This window comes from Typopeltis vanoorti, chromosome 17, assembly GCF_054136105.1.
Source record: "Typopeltis vanoorti isolate ZY-2024b chromosome 17, IOZ_Tvanoo_1.0, whole genome shotgun sequence".
NCBI classification, from domain to species: Eukaryota; Metazoa; Arthropoda; class Arachnida; order Uropygi; family Thelyphonidae; genus Typopeltis; species Typopeltis vanoorti.
Genome location: NC_143565.1, coordinates 46,201,015 through 46,227,077, shown reverse-complemented (window position 1 = coordinate 46,227,077; position 26,063 = coordinate 46,201,015). Strand labels below are relative to the sequence as shown.

The 26,063-nt window shown below is 34.0% G+C and overlaps 1 protein-coding gene across 2 annotated transcripts in view; it reads right to left on the bottom strand.

The window, feature by feature from the left end:
* Positions 1-26,063, bottom strand: part of LOC150097359 (spermatogenesis-associated protein 20) — a 158,516-nt gene that overhangs the window by 49,501 nt on the left and 82,952 nt on the right. For both annotated transcript variants that reach the window (XM_090407484.1, XM_090407485.1), the window contains exons 9-11: positions 20,662-20,871; positions 14,324-14,516; positions 4,697-4,865 (exon numbers count right to left, since the gene is read on the bottom strand). In XM_090407484.1, coding sequence (XP_090263610.1) covers positions 4,697-4,865; positions 14,324-14,516; positions 20,662-20,871 — 572 coding nt within the window. The remainder of the gene's footprint in view (positions 1-4,696; positions 4,866-14,323; positions 14,517-20,661; positions 20,872-26,063) is intronic.

Below are 26,063 nucleotides of genomic sequence, written 5' to 3'. Positions count from 1 at the left end.
TAGCAAATATATTTAGCCACCTGAATGAATTAAACAGATCAATGTAAGGATTTGATAAGAACATAATAACAGCTAGTGAAAAATTATCTTAATTTATTGAAAAACTAAAAATTTGGAAACATCGAGTTGAAAATGGGAATTTTGCAAACTTTCCTTTGCTTGATTCAATCGTTCTGGAAAATGAGAAAATAATAATTACACCTGAAATTGCAATACACCTCCAACAATTGAGTGAATCATTTCATGGATACTTTACCGCGGGAAATATTAGCAAAGTTCAGAGATAGATACTGGATCCATTTCTATTTGACCCAGATTAGATGGATGACAGCTATTTAATAAAAGACAATCTTATTGAAATACGAGCCAATGCATGTATTCAAATGGAATTTGAAAAACTGGACTTAGAACAATTCTGGTGTACACAGTTAGAACCTTATCCACAGCTGGCAAAAGCAGCATTGCAGACACTTTTACCATTTGCCACCACCTACCTATGTGAAATGGGATTTTCATCACTTTTGCACTTAAAAACAAACAAAAACAAAACAAAACTTAAAAACAAAAGCCAGAAATCGCTTAAATGCAAGTGATCACTTACGAGTGGCTCTTTAAAAAACAGGCACCTTGCTTCAAAAGTATTATGATGAATGAACAACAACAATATAGCCATTAAAAACTGAGATATTGTTTTGTATGTATATGTAAATGTATGTGTTTATTTTTCAATAAATAAATTATCTTGCAATAGATGTAATTTCCTAAATAAAGAAATAGAAACACATTTTTCAAGGGGAGGGGGGTGCGAGAACTTATTTTTAGATTTAAGGGGGTGCTGATCACTAAAAAGGTTAAGACCCACTGCTCTAGATGATCCTTTACTATATCTCATGCACTACTAACATCCTTACCCTGTAGTTTAAGCTTCTTCCTAAGCTTGCTATAATCACATGCCTAGCAGTTCCATATACCTTTTCTTGATAGGGTATTCCTCATGTTTTACAATCTCGCAAGTGAAGATCGCATGTTCACTTCCACCAATGGGAGGCAATGTGGTCACCTTGGTTATGGATAGCTTTTCTGATCCTATGACCAGGCCCAATACCCTCCCACCCCTAGTCCCATCTGATATCCATCACATGATATGGAATACATATCGATAAGCTTATATCTTTAGATGTAATGAATTCATTACATCTTTAGAATATATAAACTGATAAACAGTAATTAATTTTGTCAATTTACTATGAAACTGCTTCAAAATCACCATTAATATTAAAATAAATAGTGACTAATGGGATGCTTAAGGGTCAATATAACTGAGAGGAGACCTCCACATAGCCTCTAAAGGAATGCAGAGAACCAATCAGGGCTTCTGACGTAATGTCCAATCCTCACTTTTCATGGTGCACTCTGTTAGGTATCTACCTGGATACTGAACGAATGAGGATGGGCTGACAATTTGGGATTTAGCCGACCAAATTGTATTCATATTGGCTAAAACCAAAATAAAAAATGATGGTACAACAAGACAGAATTTCATACTGGCTGAGGCGTCGCCCAGGTAAACAAGGTCCCCCGTTGTTTTCGCCAGGGAACCAGGACAAACAGCGAAAAGTCAGCTGCTGGAACAAATCCTAAAACCCATCCCAACTCAACATCACCAGAGTTCAAGATTGGTACTATCAACATAAGAAGCCTGAATGGCAAAGAAATGGAACTAGCTGAGGAATTAGATAAATACCAGATCGACATAGCAGGGTGACTGAAACAAAAAAAAAAGGCAAAAACTGGTGAGAACTTTCTGAGCAATAAATACAAAATGTTATATTCAGGTAATGACAATCAAGGAAAAGGAGTAGCCATAGTATTCAACACTAAACACAAGGCTAATCTTCTTGAATAGCAGGCAGTCTCAAGTAGAGTGATGTGGGCAAATATGAGAATGGGAAACTGGACAATGAGACTTATTTGTGCCTATGGTCTCACAGAAGATTCTACGTAGAAGTGGAGGAATTTTTTGAGGCTTTAGAAAAAGCAACTGACACAATGAAAAAGGAAAAGTTGGTCCTTGTTGGGGATCTAAATAGTAGAGTAGGAAATGATTGTCAGTCATACAAAAATATTTTGGGAAAATTTGGAGAAAAGAGCAAAGCTAATAATAATGGCAAATACCTGTTAGATATCTCCTCAGGACATGGACTGGTTATTACTAACACAATGTTCCAACATAAAAATGTACACAAATTCACATGGAGAGAAGAGGCAAGGAATAAAAGAAGTCTCATTGACTATATTATTATTGATAGTGATGTTTTCTCCCTGGTGCAGGATACCAGAGTGTACAGAGGATTTGAAATTGGAAGTAATCACTATTTAGTCTTGAGCAGCATAAAATTGAATTTCATATTGAAAAGAATAACATGTAAGAAAGTTTTAAAGCGAATAAAAGTTGAGAAGCTCTTCAGAGGTGAACTACAGACTAAAATACACAAACAGGATTGAAGAAAAAATTAAAGAGTTTGAGAACAGGAACCAAACCTTGGAAATTCAGTGGCAAGCTCTGAAGAAAACACTGATTGATTCAGCCAGAATCAATCAGTGTTTTGTCATGTGGTGAGGTTGTCTGCAAGGATAGAAAAATCAGAACTCCATGGTGGACACAGGAAGTTAAAGAGGCAGTGAAAGAAAAGAAGAAAGCATATCAAAAGTTCCTGGCAAATAAGTCAGCTTGTGCTCTTAGAGAATACAGAGACAAATGTAAGAAAGCTAAACACTGTATAAAACTAGCTAAACAAAAGTCATGGGAGGACTTTGGCAAGAACATAGAAAATAAATATCAAGAAGATGGCAAGATATTCTGGAAGTTGTTGAAGAGCTTAGAAATGGAGGAAAGAGTGCTGTAAAAGAAGTTAGAGATGATAAAGGTGACATGAAAACGGGGAAAAAAGATATCCTCGAAGTATGGAGTAATTACTTCAAAAAATTGCTAAATGAAACAAGCAGTGATAGCACAGTGGTAAAAAACATTCAATAGGCATACGGTCAGGAATACATATCCATACTTGAAGTAGAAAAAGCATTCAAAGGCTTGAAATGTGGAAAGGCAACAGGAGTAGATGATATTCGACCAGAAATGCTGAAGTATGGTGGTATAAGTCTTACAGTGGCTGCACTGCATAGTTCAGAATGCCTGGACAGAGGGACGAATTCCCGATGATTGGAGTAGAGCTCTCATAGTACCCATATATAAAAAGGGAAATGAAATAAAATTGAATGTGAGAATTACAGAGGTATTTCTCTACTGAGTGTTCCTGGTAAGGTATATGCAAGTATACTTGAGAAATGGTTGAGAAGAATTGTGGAAGAGAAGCTTGGCGCAGAACAAGCTGGATTCAGGCTAAATAGAGGTTGTCAGTATCAGATTTTCACTTTACGACAGATAGTTGAGAAATCGTGGGAATATAACAATAATCTGTATTAACTTTTGTAGATCTGGAAAAGTCATATGACAAGGTGCTGAGAGAAGCTATTCAAAACACTACAGGTGTCAATGGGGCATTATATCAAGCAATACTTAGTCATTGAGTTGTGAGTCAGCAGTTAGAATTGCAGGAAGTACAGGAAAGTGGTTTAATGTTAAATCTGGCATCAGACAAGAATGTATATTATATCCCTCTGTTATTCATTATCTATGTGAATCACATTATGAATTAAAGTGGTATTAAACTTGATATCAAAATTGGAGCTGTTAATCTGAGCTCTTTACTTTATGTGGATGATGTTATACTTCTAAATAAATCTGCTACAAGTTTCCAAGAATACCTGACTAAAGTGAATAACTGTTATAATAGATATGGTATGAAGGTCAGCATTAAAAAGACAAAGACAATGAAAATAGGCAGAAACATTGAAAATATCAACTCCATTGTGAATGGAGAACCTATAGAATAAGTAAAACATTTCAGCTACTTAGGCACGATTTTTAGTGAAGAAGGTAAATTAAATATGGAAACAGACAATAGAATCAACAAAGCTGGTATGGCAGGAAGTCAACTGAATAAATTTATATGGAATAAGAGAGAAATTAGCTAAAACACTAAATTAGCTGTATACAAGATAGTATTCAAGCCAGCTTTAACTTATGGATCTGAAAGATGGGTTAGAAGTAAAACACTTGACCAAAGACTAGAGACTGCAGATACGAGAGTCCTGGGAAAGATTAGAGGCACGAACAGATGGCATCAGTGGCAATATCATATTAAAAATGAGGATATTAGGAAAGAACTTGACATTGTCACTATTCAGGAATGCATTAGCAGAGCTAATCTCAGGTGGTATGGCCACTTAAACAGAATGGGAGAGAAAAGATTAGCAAAACAAGTGTTCTCTGCCAGTTAGCGGGAAAAAGACCCAGAGGAAGACCAAGATATAGGTGGATTGATACAGTAAAAAGTGCCTCAGAATATATTAATATAAAATTCTGATAATATTGGAGTCTTAACAGATAACAGACTGATTTGTAGGAAAATTGTAGATAGGAAGTTAGTAATGATGTAATTTTTCATGTAGTACTATCATATCCTGTACACCCCTTGAGAGTATATATCAGGAATTTAATGATGATGGCTAATATATCATAAAAAATGTTCAATTCAAAATAGGCATTACAATCATAGAAATGCATTTTACTTACACCTGAACCACAGAATCATCACTCCCTCTGTAAGCACTTCTCAGCAACTGGTTTGTTTCACTATTATACAGATATTTGTGCAGAAATTTTGCAGCTGTCATAGCTCTTTCTGCATATTGGATGTCACCTAATACTTGGGCACCTCTTGCAAATCCACTAATCATTAAGCCTAAAAAAAGTTAAAATACTAAATAAAATTTATTGCCTAACTTAATGAAATAAGTTACAGTACAGTCAAATGTGAATATATCTTCAACATTATGCATACATTTATGTTAGAAAGATGTCCCAAAAACTTGTGATTTAAGTGATGGAAGTGAGTTTTGAGTTTTTGCATTTTTCTTGTATAAGCCATTGATTTGCTTCATGATTTTTAAGAGAGAACTGCTACTGACTCAAATGCACATTACTCTCTGGAATGGCTTAAAAACTAGTGTGAGCAGTTTCCCATGCTTGCTTCACTTTTGCAATAAATTTCCCTGACAAGAGAAAATATTTAATCCTAAATCATTCACTGGTTCAGCAAATTAAACATTCATTCCTCTTCCTTAAGTGTGAGATAAAGATTAAGGGGATGCACTTTTTTGTTAGTGATCTTAATATCAATTGCACACACAGGATAAAACTGGATTTAAATATTTCATTCCTTTTCATCTTAAACTAAAGTTTGGCAATTTAACAAACTAATTGTTTCTTTCTTATCTGATATGCATATATACACAAGGTAAGTCAAGAGAAATATGCACAAGTCTGGGAGCTTATGGCACTTTGTTGTAGTTTGCAGTTCATCATTACAAGTTCTCTAAAATATCCCTCACCCAGCAACACAGAATGCGATGTTTATATATTATGATGTAGCTCAAATCTTGAAATAAACTAAAAGTTATTTGCTTCAAATGAATAATTAATATAATTACTAATGTAAAAATGAATTTTATAGAAGCTTTCCTCAGCATATTGCTTGCATCTTCATAATGAAAATCACTAGACTAATCAACAAGCACACAATGCAGATATGAAATGATTCATAGCAAAGCAGAATATTCTAATTCTGCAAGTCTGAACTGTCATGGTACTCGATAAAATTTTTATGTTCTTCATGAAAACTGCTGCAGATCTTTTGCAGAAGTCTGTCAAGATACCAAAGTAAGATAAATCACAGGTGAAAGGGGTTGGAAAATGCTAGTGGGGAGAAGCTTGCCCCAAAAATGTAAAAATTAAGAAAGATTTCATGCAGGAAATGAACTGTAACTTGAATGGAAAGTATTTTTAGTATCTTGGTTCAGAATAAGCAAGTGAGTGAGATAACTTAAACATAAGCAGTAATCAACACAACTTCTTTAGCAGTTGTGTTGAAAGACAGAGGGCTTGTTGATGAAATTACATTATTTTCATCCTTTACCCAAGTGTGAGTAAACAAAACTCTGCAAGTAAAAATATGACTTCTGTATTGATTTAGTTCTCAGTATCACTGCAGGTTTAATTTCCAGTGATAACACAGTCCAACACAATTTTTGCTGACTTTTACAGGGTGTTCGGGATAAATTTGACATATTTATAATTAATTATATTTTTCCGTAAGTTACATGTATTAACACACACTTCTCTTCATTTAAAAGTTTGGACCCTTCTTCATTCATATACAAGATGTCAGAAAGGATGGATAGCTGGAACCCACCTGAATCATGGAAGAGAATAACTTGTATCATGATGATTCGTGCCCGCCATCAAAATAAGGATATTACGACTGCTGCCCAATGCTCCCTGAATACAGTAAAAACAATCAGGCATGAACTAGAGACTTGCAATGGTGACTACGAGGATGTAGCAAGAAGAAAGATCCCTAGCAGACGATCTGATTGCGTTCGTACAGCAGAATTCCTCGCAAATCTTCAGGAACAGGTGTTGAAGAACCCTGGCATTGGAATTCGGGCTTTGTTCGTGGAGTTGCTAACTGTAGTCAAGCCCTGGATAACAAGGGTAGCCAATGGTAGGCCGTATGTATGGCAGCAGGATTCGGCCCCTTGCCACACCTCTGGGAAAAGTCAAAAATGGTTGTCTGAAAATTTCTACGACTTCACCAGTCCAAATGTTTGGCCTCCAAACTCCCCAGACCTTAACCCCATGGATTATTTTGTATGGGGCGCAGTTGAAAAAGACACCAATCGCACTTCCAGTAATACAAAAGCCCAGTTAATGGATAAAATTAAAACAGTTTTTGCGGCCCTTCCCAGGGAGACTGTAGCATCAGCTTGTTCGAGGTTCCGAAGCAGAATTGAAGCTGTGATCGATGCTAACGGTGGTTATTTTGAGTAAATCTTGTTGATAGTATTGTAATTAACTCTGCCTGTAATGTTTTTTTGTCAATTCATTAAATTTAATAGATACAAAGAAGATTTTCTTTTTCCTTACGAAACTGTCAAATTTATCCCGAACACCCTGTATATGAGACTTGTTTTTTACTAATTTGGGTGCGCTGATTTCAAATATCAAACCCATTTTTCTCTATCACATCAGATTTTTCCTCTATGGCATTTTCTTTTTGCTAATTTGTAAGTTTTTGATATTTTTAAGGAGGCAGTACTATTTAGAGGATCAAAAAAATCGCTTTTTTAATATTATTTTCTGAAAGTATGTACTTTTAAAAATCTGTTCCTAACTTTTTATCAAGAAATTCAAAAAATTCCCAAAGATATAGCCTATTATTCAAAGCGGTGTGCAGATCAGAATCGGAGTGCTCACCGATCTTGCTTGTTAGTAAATGAATAAATGCGTAAGAACCTGTAACGGCACGTACTGGTGCTTTGAATGCGAGAGAGGCCGATAATTAGATACATAACTACTTAACAATATTCATTAAAAATTACAAGAATATTTATAAAAAAATAACAATTTTACTTACACGAGTTTCAGGGAATAAATTTTTGTTTGTAGCAATTTCTGCTGTGTGTTCTGTTTTGGCAATCCCTTTGAATACTCCAACAGTAGTCGGCCATCATGTGAGAATCCCATCTTCCTTGGTACCGATCTTCCATAGTTTTTAAGTCTTGATGAAATCTTTCGCCTTGTTCATCGCTTACAGCACCTAAATTCTCGGGAAATCTATCAAGATGACTGTATAAGGAATGAAGCTTTATGCTCATGTTGCAACCTAGGCGCTGGAAATTTTCAAGCATTGTTTCCACTAGATCTTTGTAATTGCACGCTTTTTTGTTTCCAAGAAAATTATTCGCAACCATCGTAAATGAAGTCCAGGCCTCTTTCTCAATTTCGTTCGTAAAGTTGATGAAATTTGGGTCTCTCGTTAAAGTTCTAATTTGCGGTCCTTCAAATACACCGGCTTTAATTTTTTCATAACTAAGTCATGGAAATTTTTCACATATGTATTGGAAACAGTCACCTTGTAAATCTAAAGCTTTAACATACCGCTTCATAAGATGCGTAAAGTTTGATGCATAAAGGTGGAAAAATGATTTTTTATCTGTCGATTAAAGGTTGATTTATAACATTCTATTCTCCAACATTTAAGGATATTCTAAGAGGCCAATGTTTCTGACTCCAGTGTTGGTTTCTAGCTCGACTATCCCAGAAGCATAGAAAACACGGAAACTTTGAATATCCTCTTTGAAAGCCAAGTAAAAAGTTCACCGTTTTAAGATCCACACAGATGATCCAGTTATGGTCTGTATATTTTAATAACTTCAGAACCTTTTTAATGTCCTCATATGTTTCCTTTAAGTGGACTGAATAGCCAATAGGAATTGAGCCATATACATTCCCATTGTGTAGTAAGACACAATTGAGACTTCTGCTTGAACTGTCGATAAATAAACGCCACTCATTTGGATGATATCGTACAACACTCATTTCAGTTAGTACACCTGACACATTGTTACAGTAAACAAACGCACACTTGTGTTTAAAATATTGTACAAGATTGCTTTCCCTGCTACGATAAAAAGTTATCTTCGTATCTTGCTCCAGTAAGTTTTTTTCATTTAATCTTGAAGCTAACAATTCCGATGATTCCTTTGATAGGCCCAAATCTCTTACTAAGTCATTAAATTCTGCTTAAGTAAAACGTTGCGGTTCAGAACTAGAAATTAAATTTTCATTGTCTAAATCAACATCTGGGTCTTGCTCCTCAAGAACATCTGGCATATCCCGATCATGCTCATTCTCAAAGTAGAGGAAGTCCTTTATAAATTGGCACGGCTATTTCATTGGAATGAGCAACTGGCCAAATTGCTGAGTAGAGATTTGGATACACAATTTTTTTTCTCATTCTTCTTATTATAACCAGAAGTCTGAACTAAACAAAAATAGCAATCATCTACATGATTTTTCGGTTCACGCCAAATCATTGGAATGCCAAAAGCTAATTTTTGGCGTTTTCCCTTGCTCTACTGTCGTAAATTTTCTACACATGACTTACACACTTTATTTGGAGCCCATGACTTGTCCTTTGACTGGGAACAGTAAAGCTGCCACAAATGTAGCAGAAGGAATCTACACTATTGACACAATTTCGAGTAGTAGACATGATGTATTTTCTTCACTGCCGACTAACATGCAATTAACAAGACAAAAAAAACCAGAGACTTTATTGAAACATTATAAGCACTCATCATACTTTCACGATCGATTAATGATTGACTGATTTCGATCGTTCTTTGTCCGCTATGACGCATATAGCATTCATTTGTTTTAGGCAGTTGTCATTGCCTACTTTTCATCACCTAAATGTATTAGGTCGGTTATCGGTCTCTCTCGCATTCAAAGCGCCAGTACGTGCCATTGTAGGTTCTTATGCATTTATTCGTTTACTAACTAACAAGCGAGAGCGGTGAGCGCTCCGATTCTGATCTGTGCACCACTTTGAATAATAGGCTATATCTTCAGGAATTTTTCGAATGTCTTGATAAAAGGTTAGGAACAGATTTTTAAAAGTACATACTTTTAGAAAATACTATTAAAAAATCGATTTTTTTGATCCTCTAAATAGTACTGCCTCCTAAAAACTATCAAAAACTTACAAATTAGCAAAAAGAAAATGCCATAGAGGAAAAACCTGACATGATAGAGAAAAATGGGTTTGATATTTGAAATCAGTGCATCCAAATTAGTAAAAAACAAGTGTCAGATCATAATCAGCAGAAAAAAAAATTTTTTTTTTGTTGGCCAGTGTAATCAGACCTCAAGAGACAAGAAATCTGTCTGTGTAATAAATTTTCTCGAAATGCATGACAACATTCACATCACATCACATCTGAAAGGAGTGTTGTACATTATGAGATACTGATGTCAAGTCATTAGCTTGAATATATACAGTAGCCTAATCATGAAGATACTTCACATCAAACCGTTTTTTTTTTCTCTCTCTCTTTCCCCATGTTTGGATAAATTAAGGATGAAAACAAGAACATAATTTCTTGTCTAGTTTAGATTTTTTTTTTCTTCTTTTTTTGATGAAAAAGGATGAGGCTCCAAAAAATGAGATAACCTTGTTTTCAATGTCTAATGCAAACTATATCTTGAGGTGAATAATATTCATGTTGATAAATTCTTGGAACTCAGTTACTGAACTTTCCACAGTGCAAAAATGTAATAAGCATATCTATCTTATATCACAATGAAAGCTTATGATGTGTACAGAGGTGTTGTTGCTTAAAATTCTGCATAAAGCAAGACTTTCCAATGTTTTTTTTTTTCATGTTTAGATAAGACTATTCCTGGAATCAGCACAAGTTCTACAAAACCCAGTTAAATGCAGCAGAACTGATGATTGTGCACAGATTTTGCATATTGCCTATCAGCATTAATAACAAAAGTGCTACTGTCAACCCCCCATTCATGTGGTTGTCCTGTTTCTTGAGATCATTTCATTCCATCTTTGTTGGCTGTGTATTGTCCAAGTGCTAGCTTACACTGGCGAAACATCAGCTTATAAATACAGTCATTTTTCCTATAATGTGCTATGTGTTTCTAAAAATCTAATTGAAAAGAAACACATACTCAGTAATTGAAATAAAACCAGTGTCTCTTAGAATAATCACAGCCAAACTTCAAGCAAAAGAAAAAGGTCAAACAATTAAAATAATCCAAATAGTAACCATTCAGAGGATGAAATAGAAAATTTCTATGAAGAACTACAACAGGAAATAGATAATCCCAAAAATAGAGAACTCATGATAGTGATGGTTGATTTTAATGCTAAAATAGGACAATTCACAGCAGACAAAAAAAGATGTGATGGGGAAATTTGGATACGGAGAGCTTAACGACAGAGGAGAACAATTACTCCTCTTCTGTAAAGCAAATGATCTAATGATTACAAACACATTTTTCTATCAATGCCCTAATAATAAATATACATGGACATCCCCAGATGGTAATATAAAGAACGGCATAAACTATATCATCATAAACAAACAATGGAAAAGATCAGTAAATAATGTATGAACATTAAGAAGTTTTGATTTCGACACTGACCACGAAATATTAACTGCCAAAGTGAAGATAAAATTCAACAGGAAAAACAATATCAGAAAAGAAGAAAACAACAACCTATCAAAACTAAAAGATAGCTCAAGCAGAAGTCAATTTTTAGAAAAGATGTGCTTGAAATTAAAACCCTCCATCTTCCAGAACAGCAGAAAATACTGGGTAGAAGGAAAAGAAACTGTTATCAATTGCAAAAGACACTCTAGGTACCAAACCCAAAATAAACAAACAGTGGATAACCCAAGAAATCGATGCTACAATAGAAGAGAAAAGAGAGGCCAAGATTGTAAACCAACAAAACAATACAGAGCACTAAAAAATAAAGTTGATAACTTATGCAGAAAAGCCAAAGAAAAATGGTTAGAAGGAAAAAGCTAAGAAATGCCAAGAAGCATACCAACAAAACAACCTAAAAGTCTTCCATGATACTGTAAGAGAAATTACAAAGGACTTCTCAGCAAAAGCAGTAACAATGATAAACAACAAGATGACTGAAACCAGAAATATTGAAGAAATAGAAGAAAATAATGACCATCCAAAAATTTTACAAGAAGAAGTTAGATATGAAATAAAACAGATGAAAAACATAAAGCACCAGGCATTGGTACTATCCCGACTGAACTGTGGTCATATGGAGGCAGCATATCAATAGAATATTAAACAACCCTATTCAATAAAATACTACAAACAGGAGAGATCCCAGATGACTGGAGAACTGGAAAGATCATCCCAATATACAAGAAAGGAGACAAAAGAGACTGCAGAAATTACAGACCAATCAATTTACTCTCCCACACCTATAAAATATTCGTAAGAATTATACAAAATAGATTAAAAAACACCTATGAAGAAATGATAGGCATAGAACAAGCTGGTTTCCGAGGAAACTATTCAACAATAGACCAAATTTTCACATTGTACCAACTAGCAGAGTTCAGCTGGGAAGACCATAAAGAACTATATTGTTGTTTTGTGAACTTTAAACAAGCTTTCGATAGCATCAACAGAGAAATCCTTCTTAAAATTCTACTACAAAAAAGCAATAGACAAATATATAATACAGTTTCTGATAAAATATTACTCTAAGACAAATGCTATAATTAAAACGGACACACTCACAACAGAACCCATAGAGATCCAAAAAGGAGTAATGCAAGGATGCCCATTATCCCCCATGCCTATTCAATATATATCTAGAAGAAGTTGTAAAGAAGGCAACAGACAATAAGCCTGGAATCAATGTCAATGGTTTAAACATAAATAATATCAAATATGCGGATGATCTCATCCTTATTGCAAGAATCCCAAATGAACTACAAAAGTTGATAAACAAGCTAAACGAAACCTGTAAAACATATGACATGACAATAAACATACAAAAGACAAAAGTGATGAAAATAGGGAGGAACGTTAACTACCATCTCAGCCACCCTAAACGGAGAACAAATAGAACAAGTAGACAACTTCATATACCTTGGATCAAAACTAACAGAAACAATAGATGAACTCAAAACAATCAAACAGAGAATAGCGATAGGATGGACCACCATGGGAAAATTACAGAAAATATGGAAAACAAACAAGATATCTAAGCAAGCCAAAATCAAATTATATGAAGCAATAATTATACCAACAGTCATCTATGGAGCAGAAGAATGGACAGTTAAAAAAAGAGAGGAGAAAAACTGCTGGCATTTGAAATGCTTAAGAAAAATAAATAGAACAAGTTGGATAGAAGAGAAAACAAACATCACAGTCAGACAAGAATTATTGTATAAAAAGTCAATAATAGAAAAAATTAGAAAACAACAACTGAGATGGTCTGGCCACACTGTACGCATGGATGCAGACAGACTTCCTAACGTCTTAATCAATACTTTTCCAACTGAAAAAAGAAGACCCAGAAGACCAAGAATTACCTGGCTGAAATTAATAAAGAATATCTCGGGATGCAGAACATATAAGGAACTTTTTCGAACAGCAAGGAATAGAGAAGACTAGAAGATCCTGCTCGAGAGAAGACTCAACTCGTCTTAGACAGAAGAGAAGAAGAAGAAGGTTTCTAAAAATCAGTGTTATAGAATTTCATGCAATAAAAATAGCAGGGCTTATGGAAAACATAGGGTCAAGATCAGAACATTCAAAACCTGTATAGTCACATAAGTAATACTGTACACTAAAAACGGTACTAACTACATGTTGAAAGTTTTTCACTTGGTTACAAATTAAATTAAAGAAGCCAAGAAATTGTAATCTTGTTTAATCCTTTATCCAAGTGTAAGCAAACAAAGCCTACACTTGGATAAAGCTAGCCTAGTCATGAAGACGCTAGCCCAGTCATGAAAATCATTCACGTGCAAATTTTATTGTTTGCTTATACTTGGATAAAGGATTAAACAAGAATATGATTTCTTAGCCTCTTTAATTTAAGCTACTAATTACAATTTTGAACATCTTTAATTCCTAATAAATAAATACACACATACAGTAAATGTTATATTTCTTTAGGGCTTGTTTTCCGCAATTTGTTATAGTGAATAAATCTGTTATAATGGTGTTTGTTATATTGAATCACCCATATTACACATTTCAGTTATCCAGTTCAGATGAACCTGATAATCCATAATATACAGTAGTTGGATCTAAATACTTGGAAATTGGATTTCCAGGTTACTTATTGTTAAATTTAAAAAAAAAAAATAGCATTAAAGCTTTTCCTAGGCTTAGGTAAAGCTGAAAACATGGATTACTGTTAATGAAAAGATTCTTGACAATAACTGTTGTTAATGCAGATGTAGACGGTGTTAGCATAATGGCCATAATAAAGCATTGTGAGAAGTCGATCTATTTTTCTTTACCAATATTTTTATATTTTACTATTTTGCATTTTCCTGAGTCATGTTTGACTTACCACTATTTCTATTGCTCATATCATTTTCTATTTATCATTTCAGTTTTATATTTCATTTCATTCATTTATCAATTTTTTACCTCTGTTCTGCACATTACTCTGTTAACTTTACTAAGTTACAATCACAGTTTATAAAACATCAAGCTAATTAAGCATTTGAAGGTTTATTTAATGCTCAAACTTCATTAAAAATTTACTGTGAATTTCCTTACCATTCCATGATGAAACAAATTTATCATCAAGATGTGGTTTTGGCCTTTTTTGGCGCACTTCATATAAGATTTCTCTTGCCTTTTCAAGAGCAGTCTTTACAGCTTCTTTGGTAATTCCAAAAAACTGTGTTGTTTCTTCTTCATCTCCACGAATGATCAGAACATTTTGATTTTTCAGTTCATCATGTGGATCCTGTGTTTAGAACATTATTGTTAAAGGAGATAAATAAATAAATAAAACTACATTTAGATTATGAAATTAATGAAGAAGAAAGCTGAAAAAGCTTGAATTAATCGATTTGCAGAAGTTTTTACAACTGTTTGACAGGAGTTGATCAACTAATTCCACAAATGCAAAAACTAACTAACAAGATTAGAGGGTACCATGTTATAACTATAAGTCTTTTGTCCACTGAAACTTGAATTGCTTTGTATGCTTCCCGTCACTTGTCTATTGTGACATGTAGTTGTGAAGATCATAGCTAAAAATCCAGAAAAATATTAGCTAGTTAATAAATATCTTATTTTGTTTTATTGTTTTGGTGTTGTGTAATACCATTAAAACACGATTAATAATAGTCTATCTAAAATGCCTTAGATCATTCTGGTCTTAATATGGTTTTATTACTATAACTAACTGAAGGATAGCCAGTTCAATTCCTCATCAGGGACTAGTACAATGAGGCATGTTACATGAACACTCATTCATATAAAATAGAAATGAAACTCTAATCTTGGCAATTGTTGCTGAAGAAAACTTTTAATAAGAAAGAAATGCATTTCTCAAAGTAAAAATTAAGGATCTACTCAATTTTGTCATAAGATCACATTATTAAGGAAAGTAAACTGGATATCAAAATTGGAAATGTTAATCTCAGCTCTGTACTGTATGCAGATAATATTATACTCCTAAATAAATCCAGTAAAAGTATGCAGGATTCCCTAACTAAACAATAACTGCTGTAATAAATTTGGTATAAATAAATCAGGAATGAAAAAAAAAAAAAAAAAAAAACAGGTAGATTATTATGTCTGTGCAAGAATGCTAGGAGCATCAGAATCAGACACAAAAGGGTAGGTCAATATGTTGGGACCTCAGATTGTAGGCATTAGTGAGACCTGGCTATCAGAATCAGACATACTAACTGGTATCGAGTGTAAAGGGAACAGTACTTTTAGGAAAGATAGAGAGGATAGGAGAGGAGGGAGCATGCTGCTAAGGATATCGGATGACTTGAATCCAGTTAGAGTTGAGACCTATGATTGCAGTATTTCGTGTGGCAGTGACTTTGAAGCCATCTGGTGTGAGGTGAAATCTAACAAGATCAATCAATTAGTGGGGTGTTGTTACAGACCTGGTGGGTCAGTTGCTAGTGATGAAGAAATGCATCACCAAATAGAAAAGATGAGCACAAAAAGAGTAATCATAATTGGAGACTTTAATTATCAAAATTTAATTAACCAAATATTGATTGATTGACAAATTTACTGAGCTGTTGCAGGACAACTTCCTCAAGCAGCATGTGACAGAAGGAACTCGAAGTCAAAGAGTGTTAGATTTGATTATAGTGTCAGAGGGCATTTCAGTTAAAGATGTGATCTCACTTGGGAAGTGACTAAATTTATGAATGTTCCATTCAGAAAAGGTTATATGCTGAACTACAAAATAATTGTAGTTCAGCATGAACTTGAGCAGGAAATTATGACCAACTGAGGAGTATACTGAGTTCAGTGGAATGGGATCAGTTGCTGGATACGAAGAATATCAGCAGTGCATGGGGAGCATATAAACAATATTTAATTGATGCGATATCAGAATGTGTCGCAAGAGTTCGAAGCATAAATAAGGTAGCAGTAGTCGAATGGATGTGTAATCTTACTAAGCAAGCGATTTGAAAGCAAAGGATGATGTGGAAGGAATACTGTGTGCATAAGGATAATGTTCATTATGAAAATTATAAGCAGCAGGCTAGAATAGTCACAACTGTTGTACGAAAGCAAAGCCTGAGTATGAAAAGAAACTAGCTCTGAGTACTAAAGACAACCCACAAGAATTCACTCGATATGCTGCAAGTAAAAGAAAGAATTAATATGAAAGAATAACTCTACTGAATGCAGATGGTTTGAAGATTACAGATGCAAAAGAGGTTGTTCAAGTAATAAGTACCCATTTTGTTAAAAGCTATCAACCTGGTATATGAAACACTGCGCTCACTGCTACCTCTTCAATGGATGAAGAAACTCAGGTGTATGAGAACAAGGTATTAGAGCTGTTGCACAAACTGAATAAGAATTCAGCAAAGGGACTGATGGGATATCAGCACGCTTGATAAAAGAGTCTTCAGCTTAACTAGCTATTCTTTTAACCAGGCTGTTTATTATGAGTCACAGAACAGGGGAAATTCTGCAGGAATGGAAAGAATGTATGGTAATTCCATTGCACAAGGGTGGTGCAAAAGCAATGAATCCAACTATCGACCAATTAATATCTCATGAGTGGTGTTGAAGATTTTGGAAAAATTGGTTAGGGCTGGCATTCAGAAATGGGTTGACAGTGAATCTATACTTTGCAATAAAAAGCACGAGTTTAGCAAGGGAAAGTCATGTTTTAGCAATTTGCGCACATTCTATAAAAATGTTACCACTGAACTAGACAAGGGGAATGGATACACCATGATACTTTTGGATTTTGCGAAGGCTTTTGACAGAATACAGCATGGTAGACTGTTACATAAATTAGAGAATATGGGTTTGGACTATAGAATATTAGCATGGATAAGAGGATAGCTGACTGACAGATATCAAAAAGTGGTATACAGGGGATGTGATTATGCAAGATTTAAGGTAACCAGCGGTGTACAAGTTGATCCACTGTTATTCAATCTGTACATTAATGACATTGGAAAGGATATGATAAGCAACAAAGAGCTATTTGCTGATGATGCAAAGATAGGTAGGGTAATCAGGAATGCTGCTGATATGTAGTACTTGCAGAATGATTTGAATAGGCTGGAATTGTGGGCATGAGAAAATGGATTTCAGTTCAATGTCAGTAAATGTAAAGTCATTCACTTCAGCATGATTAGATATCCAATGTCGTATTATATTGGTAGGATTATGCTATAAGAAACTGATGAGGCTACAGATTCTGAAGTGTTAGTAGATAGAAAGTTCAAGTTTAGAGGCCATGTAGCAAAGACTGCAATTACAACTGAAAAGATAATTGCAATGCATGCTGATATGAACGTTAACATGTAAAGATAAGGATGTCAATTTGCCTCTTTATATGGCCATGATAAGACTTCATTTGGACTATTGTGCGCAAGTCAGGTCTACTGGTTTCCGTTGTTAATCCGATATAGTGGAAAGACAGAGTATGAAGGTACTGTATTGTGGAATACTGATTATGAAGACAGATTGAGAATTCGTAGACTGCAGACACTAGCAAACAGGAAAAAGAGGGGTGATATGATTGAGACTTACAAACTTCTGAAAGGGTCACAGAGGATTTCGGTTGATGGAATTTTTCAATTTATGGAGGGTGAGGAAAGGACAAGAGAGCATCCTTGGAAGCTGAGAATGAACACCACTAAGAAGGGTTAGATTTTTCTCTCATTGGGTGGCACATGACTGGAATGGACTGAACTCACAACACTGAATGTTGTGAGTTCAGTCCATTTCAAGAATAAGTATGATAGCTAGTCCATAACTCCCTGTAAGTCTCTCTTAATAATAATAATAATAATAATAAAAAAGAAAGACTATGAAAACAAGCAGAAACAGTGCAAACAAAAATATAAAATAACCTGCTATCTCACTGGAGAGCCTACAGAAGTAGTAAAATATTTTTGCCATGTAGACACAATTCTTAGTAAAGGTGGAAAATTAAACATGGAAATAGGCAACAAAATAAGCAAAAGGTGGGCATCAACTGAATAAATGTATACGGAATAAGAGAAAAATTAGCCCAAACAATAAATTAGCTATATACAAGACAGTGTTCAAACCAATTTTAATTTGTGGATCTGAGAAATAGATTAGAAATAAAACACTTGGTCAAAGACTGGAGACCACAAATGTGAAAATTCTGATAAAGATTAGGGATTGAATAGATGGCATCAATGGTAGAATCATGTTAAGAATGAGGGCATTAGGAAGAAAAATGACATTGTTAGCATTCAATAATGTCTGAGCAGAGCTAATCTCAGGTGGTATGAACACTGAAACAGAATAAAAGAAAATATTTACTGCCAGGACAGCAAGAAAAAGGCTCAAAATAAAACCAAGATGGTAGATTAATACAGTAAGAAATGACTTACAAGACCAAATATAAGATCTGACAATATCAGAGTCCTAGCAGAATAACAGATTAAACTGGAGGAATGATGCAATGTTTTTATTAGTACTATCATAATATCTTGTACATTCCTCCTCCTGAGGATACATATCATGAACCTGATGATGACATTTAAGACAATGATTTCCTACAGCATTTATTAGAAATTCATTTTTTAAATTCAATAAAATATTGCCAGTAAATGATAATTGCTGTTTGAAATAAAAAAAAAAATCTAAAATAAATTTTTCAACAGATTTTTTATTTATTTGGCATATGGGTGAAAATACAAGAAATTAATGAGCAAAATTTAAACTGATGATAGCATTAAAATCAAGCAAAAGTATAGAAAAGAATTAAGATTAATTAATCATGTCAGTGATTAGTTTGAAGGCACTGAATTTTTGTATAGCTCCAAAGCATGATGGTTATTTGTAACATAATATGTATTTTGTATGCTGGCTAGGATAAGCTAGGTTTAATTAATAATTAATAATTTTTAAAATATTTTTTAATTTTTTTTTTTACATGGGCCAGAGACTCTGCACTGGTGACCAGGTGTGCAACAAAAGTGACGTCCTAATTTAACGCGAGAATTGTTATATTAGATTTAAGATCCTGGATTACCCATTTATTTATAATTAACTATTTATAATTAACTCTTAGGCAGGAAGGCTAGAATTATGTGCCTTCCATATTCTTAAGATTTTTAGACCACTATTATTGTTAAGATTAGTGTGGTTGATAAGAATTTATCAACAATTTATCCATACTACGTTTTAGTGTTATGTAAACAATAGATGCTTTTCCAGTCAATTCTATGTAAAGTATTGAGAGCAAGATTAGAAAGGCCAGCTTTACCATAGTTATTAAATTTAATGTGCTGTTTATGTTCCCTTTTTTCTGATAGGAATTGTGCATCCTGTTTCCCCCTATATAGGGAAAATTACAGGTGCAATGAATACAGTATACTCCAGGGTGGGCCAGCGGAGGAAGTGGATCGTTGGATGAGATGATCCTCTATCATTCCATCTACCTGTCTTTGGAAGGTTGTTCCAGAGACAGAGGTAGATGGAACGATAGAGAATTTGCAGCTAGACTGCAAAAGAATGAGAGGTAGTAGCTTTCTGGCTAATTTCCAAACTTTTAGATAGTCTATTATGGTCATCTGTCCTATGTAAGAAAGGCCACAAGAACATAGAGCAGACATCTAGAAGTTTGGAAATTAGACAGAAAGAACATATTGGAGATGTTAATAACAAGGAGAATACAGCTCGGGACTAGCTTGTCACTTCTCCCATATCCATCATAACACTCAATTGGGATAAGAGCTCGATGCCTTTCATAGAGGACAACAACTTCTCGCAACATACAATAATCTATTATGGTCATCCATTCACAAGGCACACTCAATAAGAACCAAGAAATGATCCTGTGTGATATTGGAAAATTGTTCATGACCTCTTTCTGCATGTCAGACTAACTTTTCAGCACTATCTCAAATCTCAAACACATCACAGAACAATAGCTAACCCATGCCAGTCATAGTTCCTATATGCTCTGTATTTTAGTGATGTTATAGTTCATGTTAGACTTTTATTGTATTTTTTTATTTGTTTTTTTATCATAATCCAGACAAAGTCACAAGTATCTGCAGCAAAACTAGTCAGTTATAATTTTTTTTTTTTTCATATTATTACGGCCAAATAAACACAATGTATTTCTCCTTATAAACTAATTTTATGGGATAAAAATCATATTGATCATAGAAGAAAATATGTTTACTTAAAAGAAAATAAATTTTTCATAGTATAGTCGAAAAAGAAAAAGAAATAATGTCAAGTTGCACTGTATTAATATTTCAAACTCTCAAGAAGTTTCACTTTTTAAGAGCTAATATATTAAATATTAAATACAACTTTATTCTTTAATTATTCTCACATCATAAAATATAAAATGAATAAATATATCTTTATCTTTGCAATACTCTTTACATCTTTACCTGATATGGGTCCACATTACCAGATGGCCGGGCATGGTAATGCTTACAAAAGATATCAGCCAAGGTTATACCAGTGTCATCATGTACTGACATATTCAAATGATCTCTAATTTCACTTTCCAGCCATACACAAAATGCACCTTCTCTTTTTTGAGCATCTTCAAAAGTAGGAAGAGAATCTGCATCTTCAGCACTATAGAATCCACCATTCTAAAGAAAAATTATTCAAATAAATTCCGTAATTTTAATATTAACATGTTAATATACATAAGCTATTTATAAACAAGTGGAATAAAATTACACTTGTTTTAAATTTTCAAAGTAAATATAAAAAGTAATATGTAGTGTGATCCAAATGAGCTGATACATGAAGGAGCAGATTTCTAAAAGCAGTGCTAATTTTAATCTTTCCTATTAGCAATGGTGACTATAGGAAAGGTATCTTAAATATATATAAGCTAAAAATAATGAAATTCTGTGAAATGTGGATAATGATAATCAGGAAAGTATATGTGCTAATACAAAATAGAAGTAATGGATTGTGAAGAAGCATAAAAAATATTAAAGTAGCAGCTCAAACAACTGGGAAAAAAAAGGAAAGTTCCAAATTTTTCAAGTCAAAGATTGCAACTTGAAATGAAAAGCTATTTATTTTTAATTTTCAAAATAATTTGTGGCATTTCCATTAAGTAAACAGAGAATTAAATTTTTAGAGCAAATCAGATTGTTATCGCTATCCAATTCAATTTCTAAAAAACAGAAAATTTTATGTATGTTTTGTAGAAATAATGCTAATAAGATGTGTGCAAACAAACAAATGGAAGGATTACTGGAAAAGGATACTAAGCAGTTAGGCAGTATGACTAACTGCTTAGTATCCTTTTCCAGTAATCCTTCCATTTAATTCTTGTTCTGACATTGATGCCATCTGTCAATTTAAATTTCTTCAACTTTCATAGCTGTGGTCTCCAGTCTTTCATCTATTTATGACATTTTATGTCTAATCTATCTCTCAGATACGTATATTAAAATTATATTTTGAGAACTATCTTGCATGATTCCCCTCTAGAGAGCACGTACTCTGGGTAATGGATAGGGGGGGAGCCCACCATATCTGGTGGGCGGTCCAAATATACTGAATAAGGACTCGTGGACCCAACAGGGCCATAAGGGGCAATCATTTTGATTGTAAGGGAAGTGACACTCCCATGGTCTCCTAGCTGGATTTATCCTCTTCTTTTTCTTCTACTTTGAGGAAGATCTACTCACTTCAATCTTTCCTATAAAGCCTTAGCAGCCAATTCTTCATATTTTATGACCCTTATGCAGAGTACTCAAGGGCTATAGGGTCTTTCCATTTCTGGTCTATATCTATGTCCCCTCTAAAATCTACTCTTTCCCCTTCAACATACCCTTATTCCTCCTATAGGTTTAAATTTGGAAGAAGGCTAGTTCAGAAGCCTTAAGGTAGCAGCCCTACCACTGGACTATCCATTGCCAGGCTAGTAACCTGACATGGAGAACGTAAATCTACTTTGAAGCTAATAGAGAAAGATAATCTAAATGAATTTATGGAAAATGACCCTGGAATGGAAAAGGTAAAATGAAAATGAAAATAACAAAATATAATACATATAGGAAACTGGAATGTAAGAGGAATGAGGAATAGCATATAAAGAAATAGAATTAGATCAAATATTAAACGAAAGAAATTTTCAAATTAGCAGTAATCACCGAAACAAAAAAAAAGGAATTAAAAGGAACCATGAGAACTGAAAATTTTAATGTAATATATAGTGGAGTCAACAGAAACCAAAGAGCACAAGAAGGTGTTATGATTTAGATTCATAATTCCCTTTCTAAACAGTTAAAATATTATAAATTATGGAATGAACGAATAATAAAAGCTAGAATAAAAATAAATAGAGGTATTTTGAACAGTCTCATCTTCCTTTTACCTCTTTTACCTTGTGGTGTCGAGGGTTTATTAATCATCATACCTCAAACCGTTCACAGGATAAGGTGGTCAGCCCTATGCCCCGGTGTATCCTGTGTCCGTAGTGTTGAGTTCTCAAGGCCGGTTTGCCTGCTTTGCAGGATGAAAAACCCGAGGATAAACTGGGGGGGGGACCCTACTCGCCCAAGACCGGCTAACTTGGCTATGGCCGAGGAAGATCTTTCAGCTCTTCACGTCACCTACGGGAAATGTATAACCACAGTTATTATAAAATAATGTTATCACTGAACTAGACAAGGGGATACACCATGATACTTTTGGATTTTGCTAAGGCTTTTGACAGAATACAACATAGAACACTGTTCCATAAATTGGAGAATATGGGATTGAATTATAAACTATTGGCATGGATAAGAGGATGGCTGACTCCTCTCCCATATATATGACTTTGACGGATATCAAAGTCATATGTGGGGGGGGGGGTGTGAACTGCAAGATTAAAGGTTACCAGTGGTGTGCTGCAAGGATCAGTCAGTCCTTCGTCCATTGTTATTCAGTCTGTACATTAATGACATTGGGAAGGATTTGACATATATGACATACAGCTATTTGCTGATGATGCAAAGATAGGTAGGGTAATCAGGAGTGCTGCTGATATGCAGTACTTGCAAAATGATTTGAATAGGCTGGAATTGTAGGAAAGTGAAAATCAATGTCATTTCAGTGTTAATAAATGTAGTCATGCACTTTAGTGTGATTAGATATCCAATGTTGTATTATATTGGTGGGATACCTAATGAAGCTAGGGATCTTAGAGTTTTAGTAGACAGGAAGTTGAGATTCAAGGGTACATGTAAATGACATGTAAAGATAAGGAAGTCATTTTGTCTCTTTACAAGGCCTTTACAATTTTTTCTTTACAATTTTCAATTTTTTTCTCATAGAATAGTACATGATTGGAATGGACTGCCATTGGATGTTGTGTGTGCAAGTAGAGTGAATGAATTCAAGAACAAGTATGACAACTGGTGCTGATTGTATGGCATCCCTCAATGAGTTCCTGACTCCCTGGAGGTCTCTCTGAATAATAATAATTACAAGAAGAAGAAGAACTCTAATGAATGCAGATTGTGTGAGCGTGACTGATCCAGAAGAGGGTGATCAACTAATTAATGCATTAGTTGAAACTAATGTATTGTTACTGGTTCACAAATTGAATTCTTATTCAATTTGTGACACATCCCGCAACCGCGTGCTTGCGGGATGTGTCATTACTTCACGTTGTTGTTGTTGGCATGCACCATACGTTGCTTCCTCGTGTTTAAAAATTTTGCCCCAAAATGAGTAAGCCAATTAAAAAACAACAAACCTATAACAAATTGATATACTATAATATATTAATCTCGCATACTCTGTAATCAGTTTTTATCTGCTTTCAATAAAACTCATATATCTAGTTCTAGAGTTTTTTTTTTTTACTACGGCCCGCTGAACAGTGCTGAAGTACCCAATGTGGCGAAAAGTTTGGAGACCACTGCTCTACAGGAATGTTCGAGGAAATGCTGATTGGAAAGTTTCATCTGTCTTAAGGACACCAGATATATTTTTTATTTCTACTAGAATTAGCTCAACTTAGATATGTTGTTTTTGAAGTAGTAGAAGAAAATTTTTCTCCAGTACAAAAATTAGTAAATTGTGCGTCAAACTGAACTGCAAGAAGTAAGAGTATTTATACTTCTGTGAGGAATCATATGTATACTACATAAGGGTGATAAGAAAGGACCCCATGGAAAAGAAGGAGAAAATTTTTATATTTTCAGAAAAAGGCCTTAACAAAGAAACTGACTATGAACGTTCTGTTATTGTGAAAACAAGGTGTTTAATCTGTAGACATGATTAATTATATGTTATACAATCCAGTAATAGAATGAGTCAGAGAATAGGTGATTTTAATATTTATGGATAAGAAAATCTCTAGTGTAGATTTAATTTATAAGGCCTTGAATCCAATATTTTGTAGTTATGTAATTTTATTCTGAAGTGTATATATTGTTTTAGTTTTATTAACCGTGCGGAGATTGCAGTCGAAAAAAATTGCAGCATAGGTCGCGTGTATCTAAGAGAAGCATTCATTACTAGTATGTGCTAAAATGCTATAAAACTTAAAAAAAAAACCATTGCAAATATAATACATGGTTTATTTATTTTCGGTTACAATCTAAAAATTATTGAACAAAGAAACAAAGAAAAAACAACAACTAAACCAATACTTTACTGACATCGGAGTTCACGGTATCTCTCAGATACAATTTACTATCAAATATCACTATTACTTTCGCATTCGACTCTATTATTCTCATCATCGGACTCAAGTAATAAAATCACTCAATCTCTTCAACATCTGATGGATTATCTAATCGACATATTTTTCCAGCCATTTTCAACAGTAAATAAAAAAATAAAAAATAAAAATAAACCAATACTACACTGACATCGGAGGTCGCGGTATCTCTCAGATACAATTTACTATGAAATATCACAAACCTTTACATAACACGTGTTAAACTAAAACTGACAACATAAACAGTGTGGAATATCACTCATAATATATGCATGCCTAGCTATTCATGACCTCCAAGCTATACACTGGATATGTGTAAGAATATTTATATAAACAATTTGTTTGTATCTATCAGATCAACTACGACCTCCACAGGGTTAAATGAGTATATTTTTTGTATTTTTGTTTTTGAATCAGTGATTTTCTGGATTCTAAAAGAAACAGTTAAAAGTCGTTGCACCAATTGGGATTGAACACTTGTGTAAATAATAATAAACACTCAGAATAAAAAACTATCTTAATAGAGATAATCTCATAATCAATGGCGATTAATAATCTCTTCTCTAAACAAATGGCGCAGTCGACTTACATGGCTGGTTGTGATTTAACTTTATTTTAGACTCCAGAAAATATATCTTGACTCAAGTAAAATGACTACAGGTGATAATAATTCTAGTAGTGAAGTTTCTTCAATTAAAGACGAGAAATTTTTAAGTTAATTAATTAACCTTTGTAATACCTTCTTTCTCAGGTGATAGTAGTGAAAGAATAGAAATATTTTTTAGATATGCAGAAAAAATTAGAGATTTGGGAAAATGGTCGCGCTTGTTCACAGCAGATCAAAAACACACTTGCATGAAAACTTCTGAACAGTGCAGCATTTTAACAAGAATAAAACCGATTTTGTGTGTCGATTTATTATTATGGATAAGACTTGGATTCACTATTACACACCAGAATCCAAACAGTAGTCAAAACAATGAACAGAAGCCTGTTGTTCAGGGCTGAAGAAGACAAAGTTGGTTCCATCAGCAGGAAAGGTCATGGCATCGGTGTTTTGGGATGCTAAAGGCATTTTATTTATTAATTATCTTGAAAAGGGTA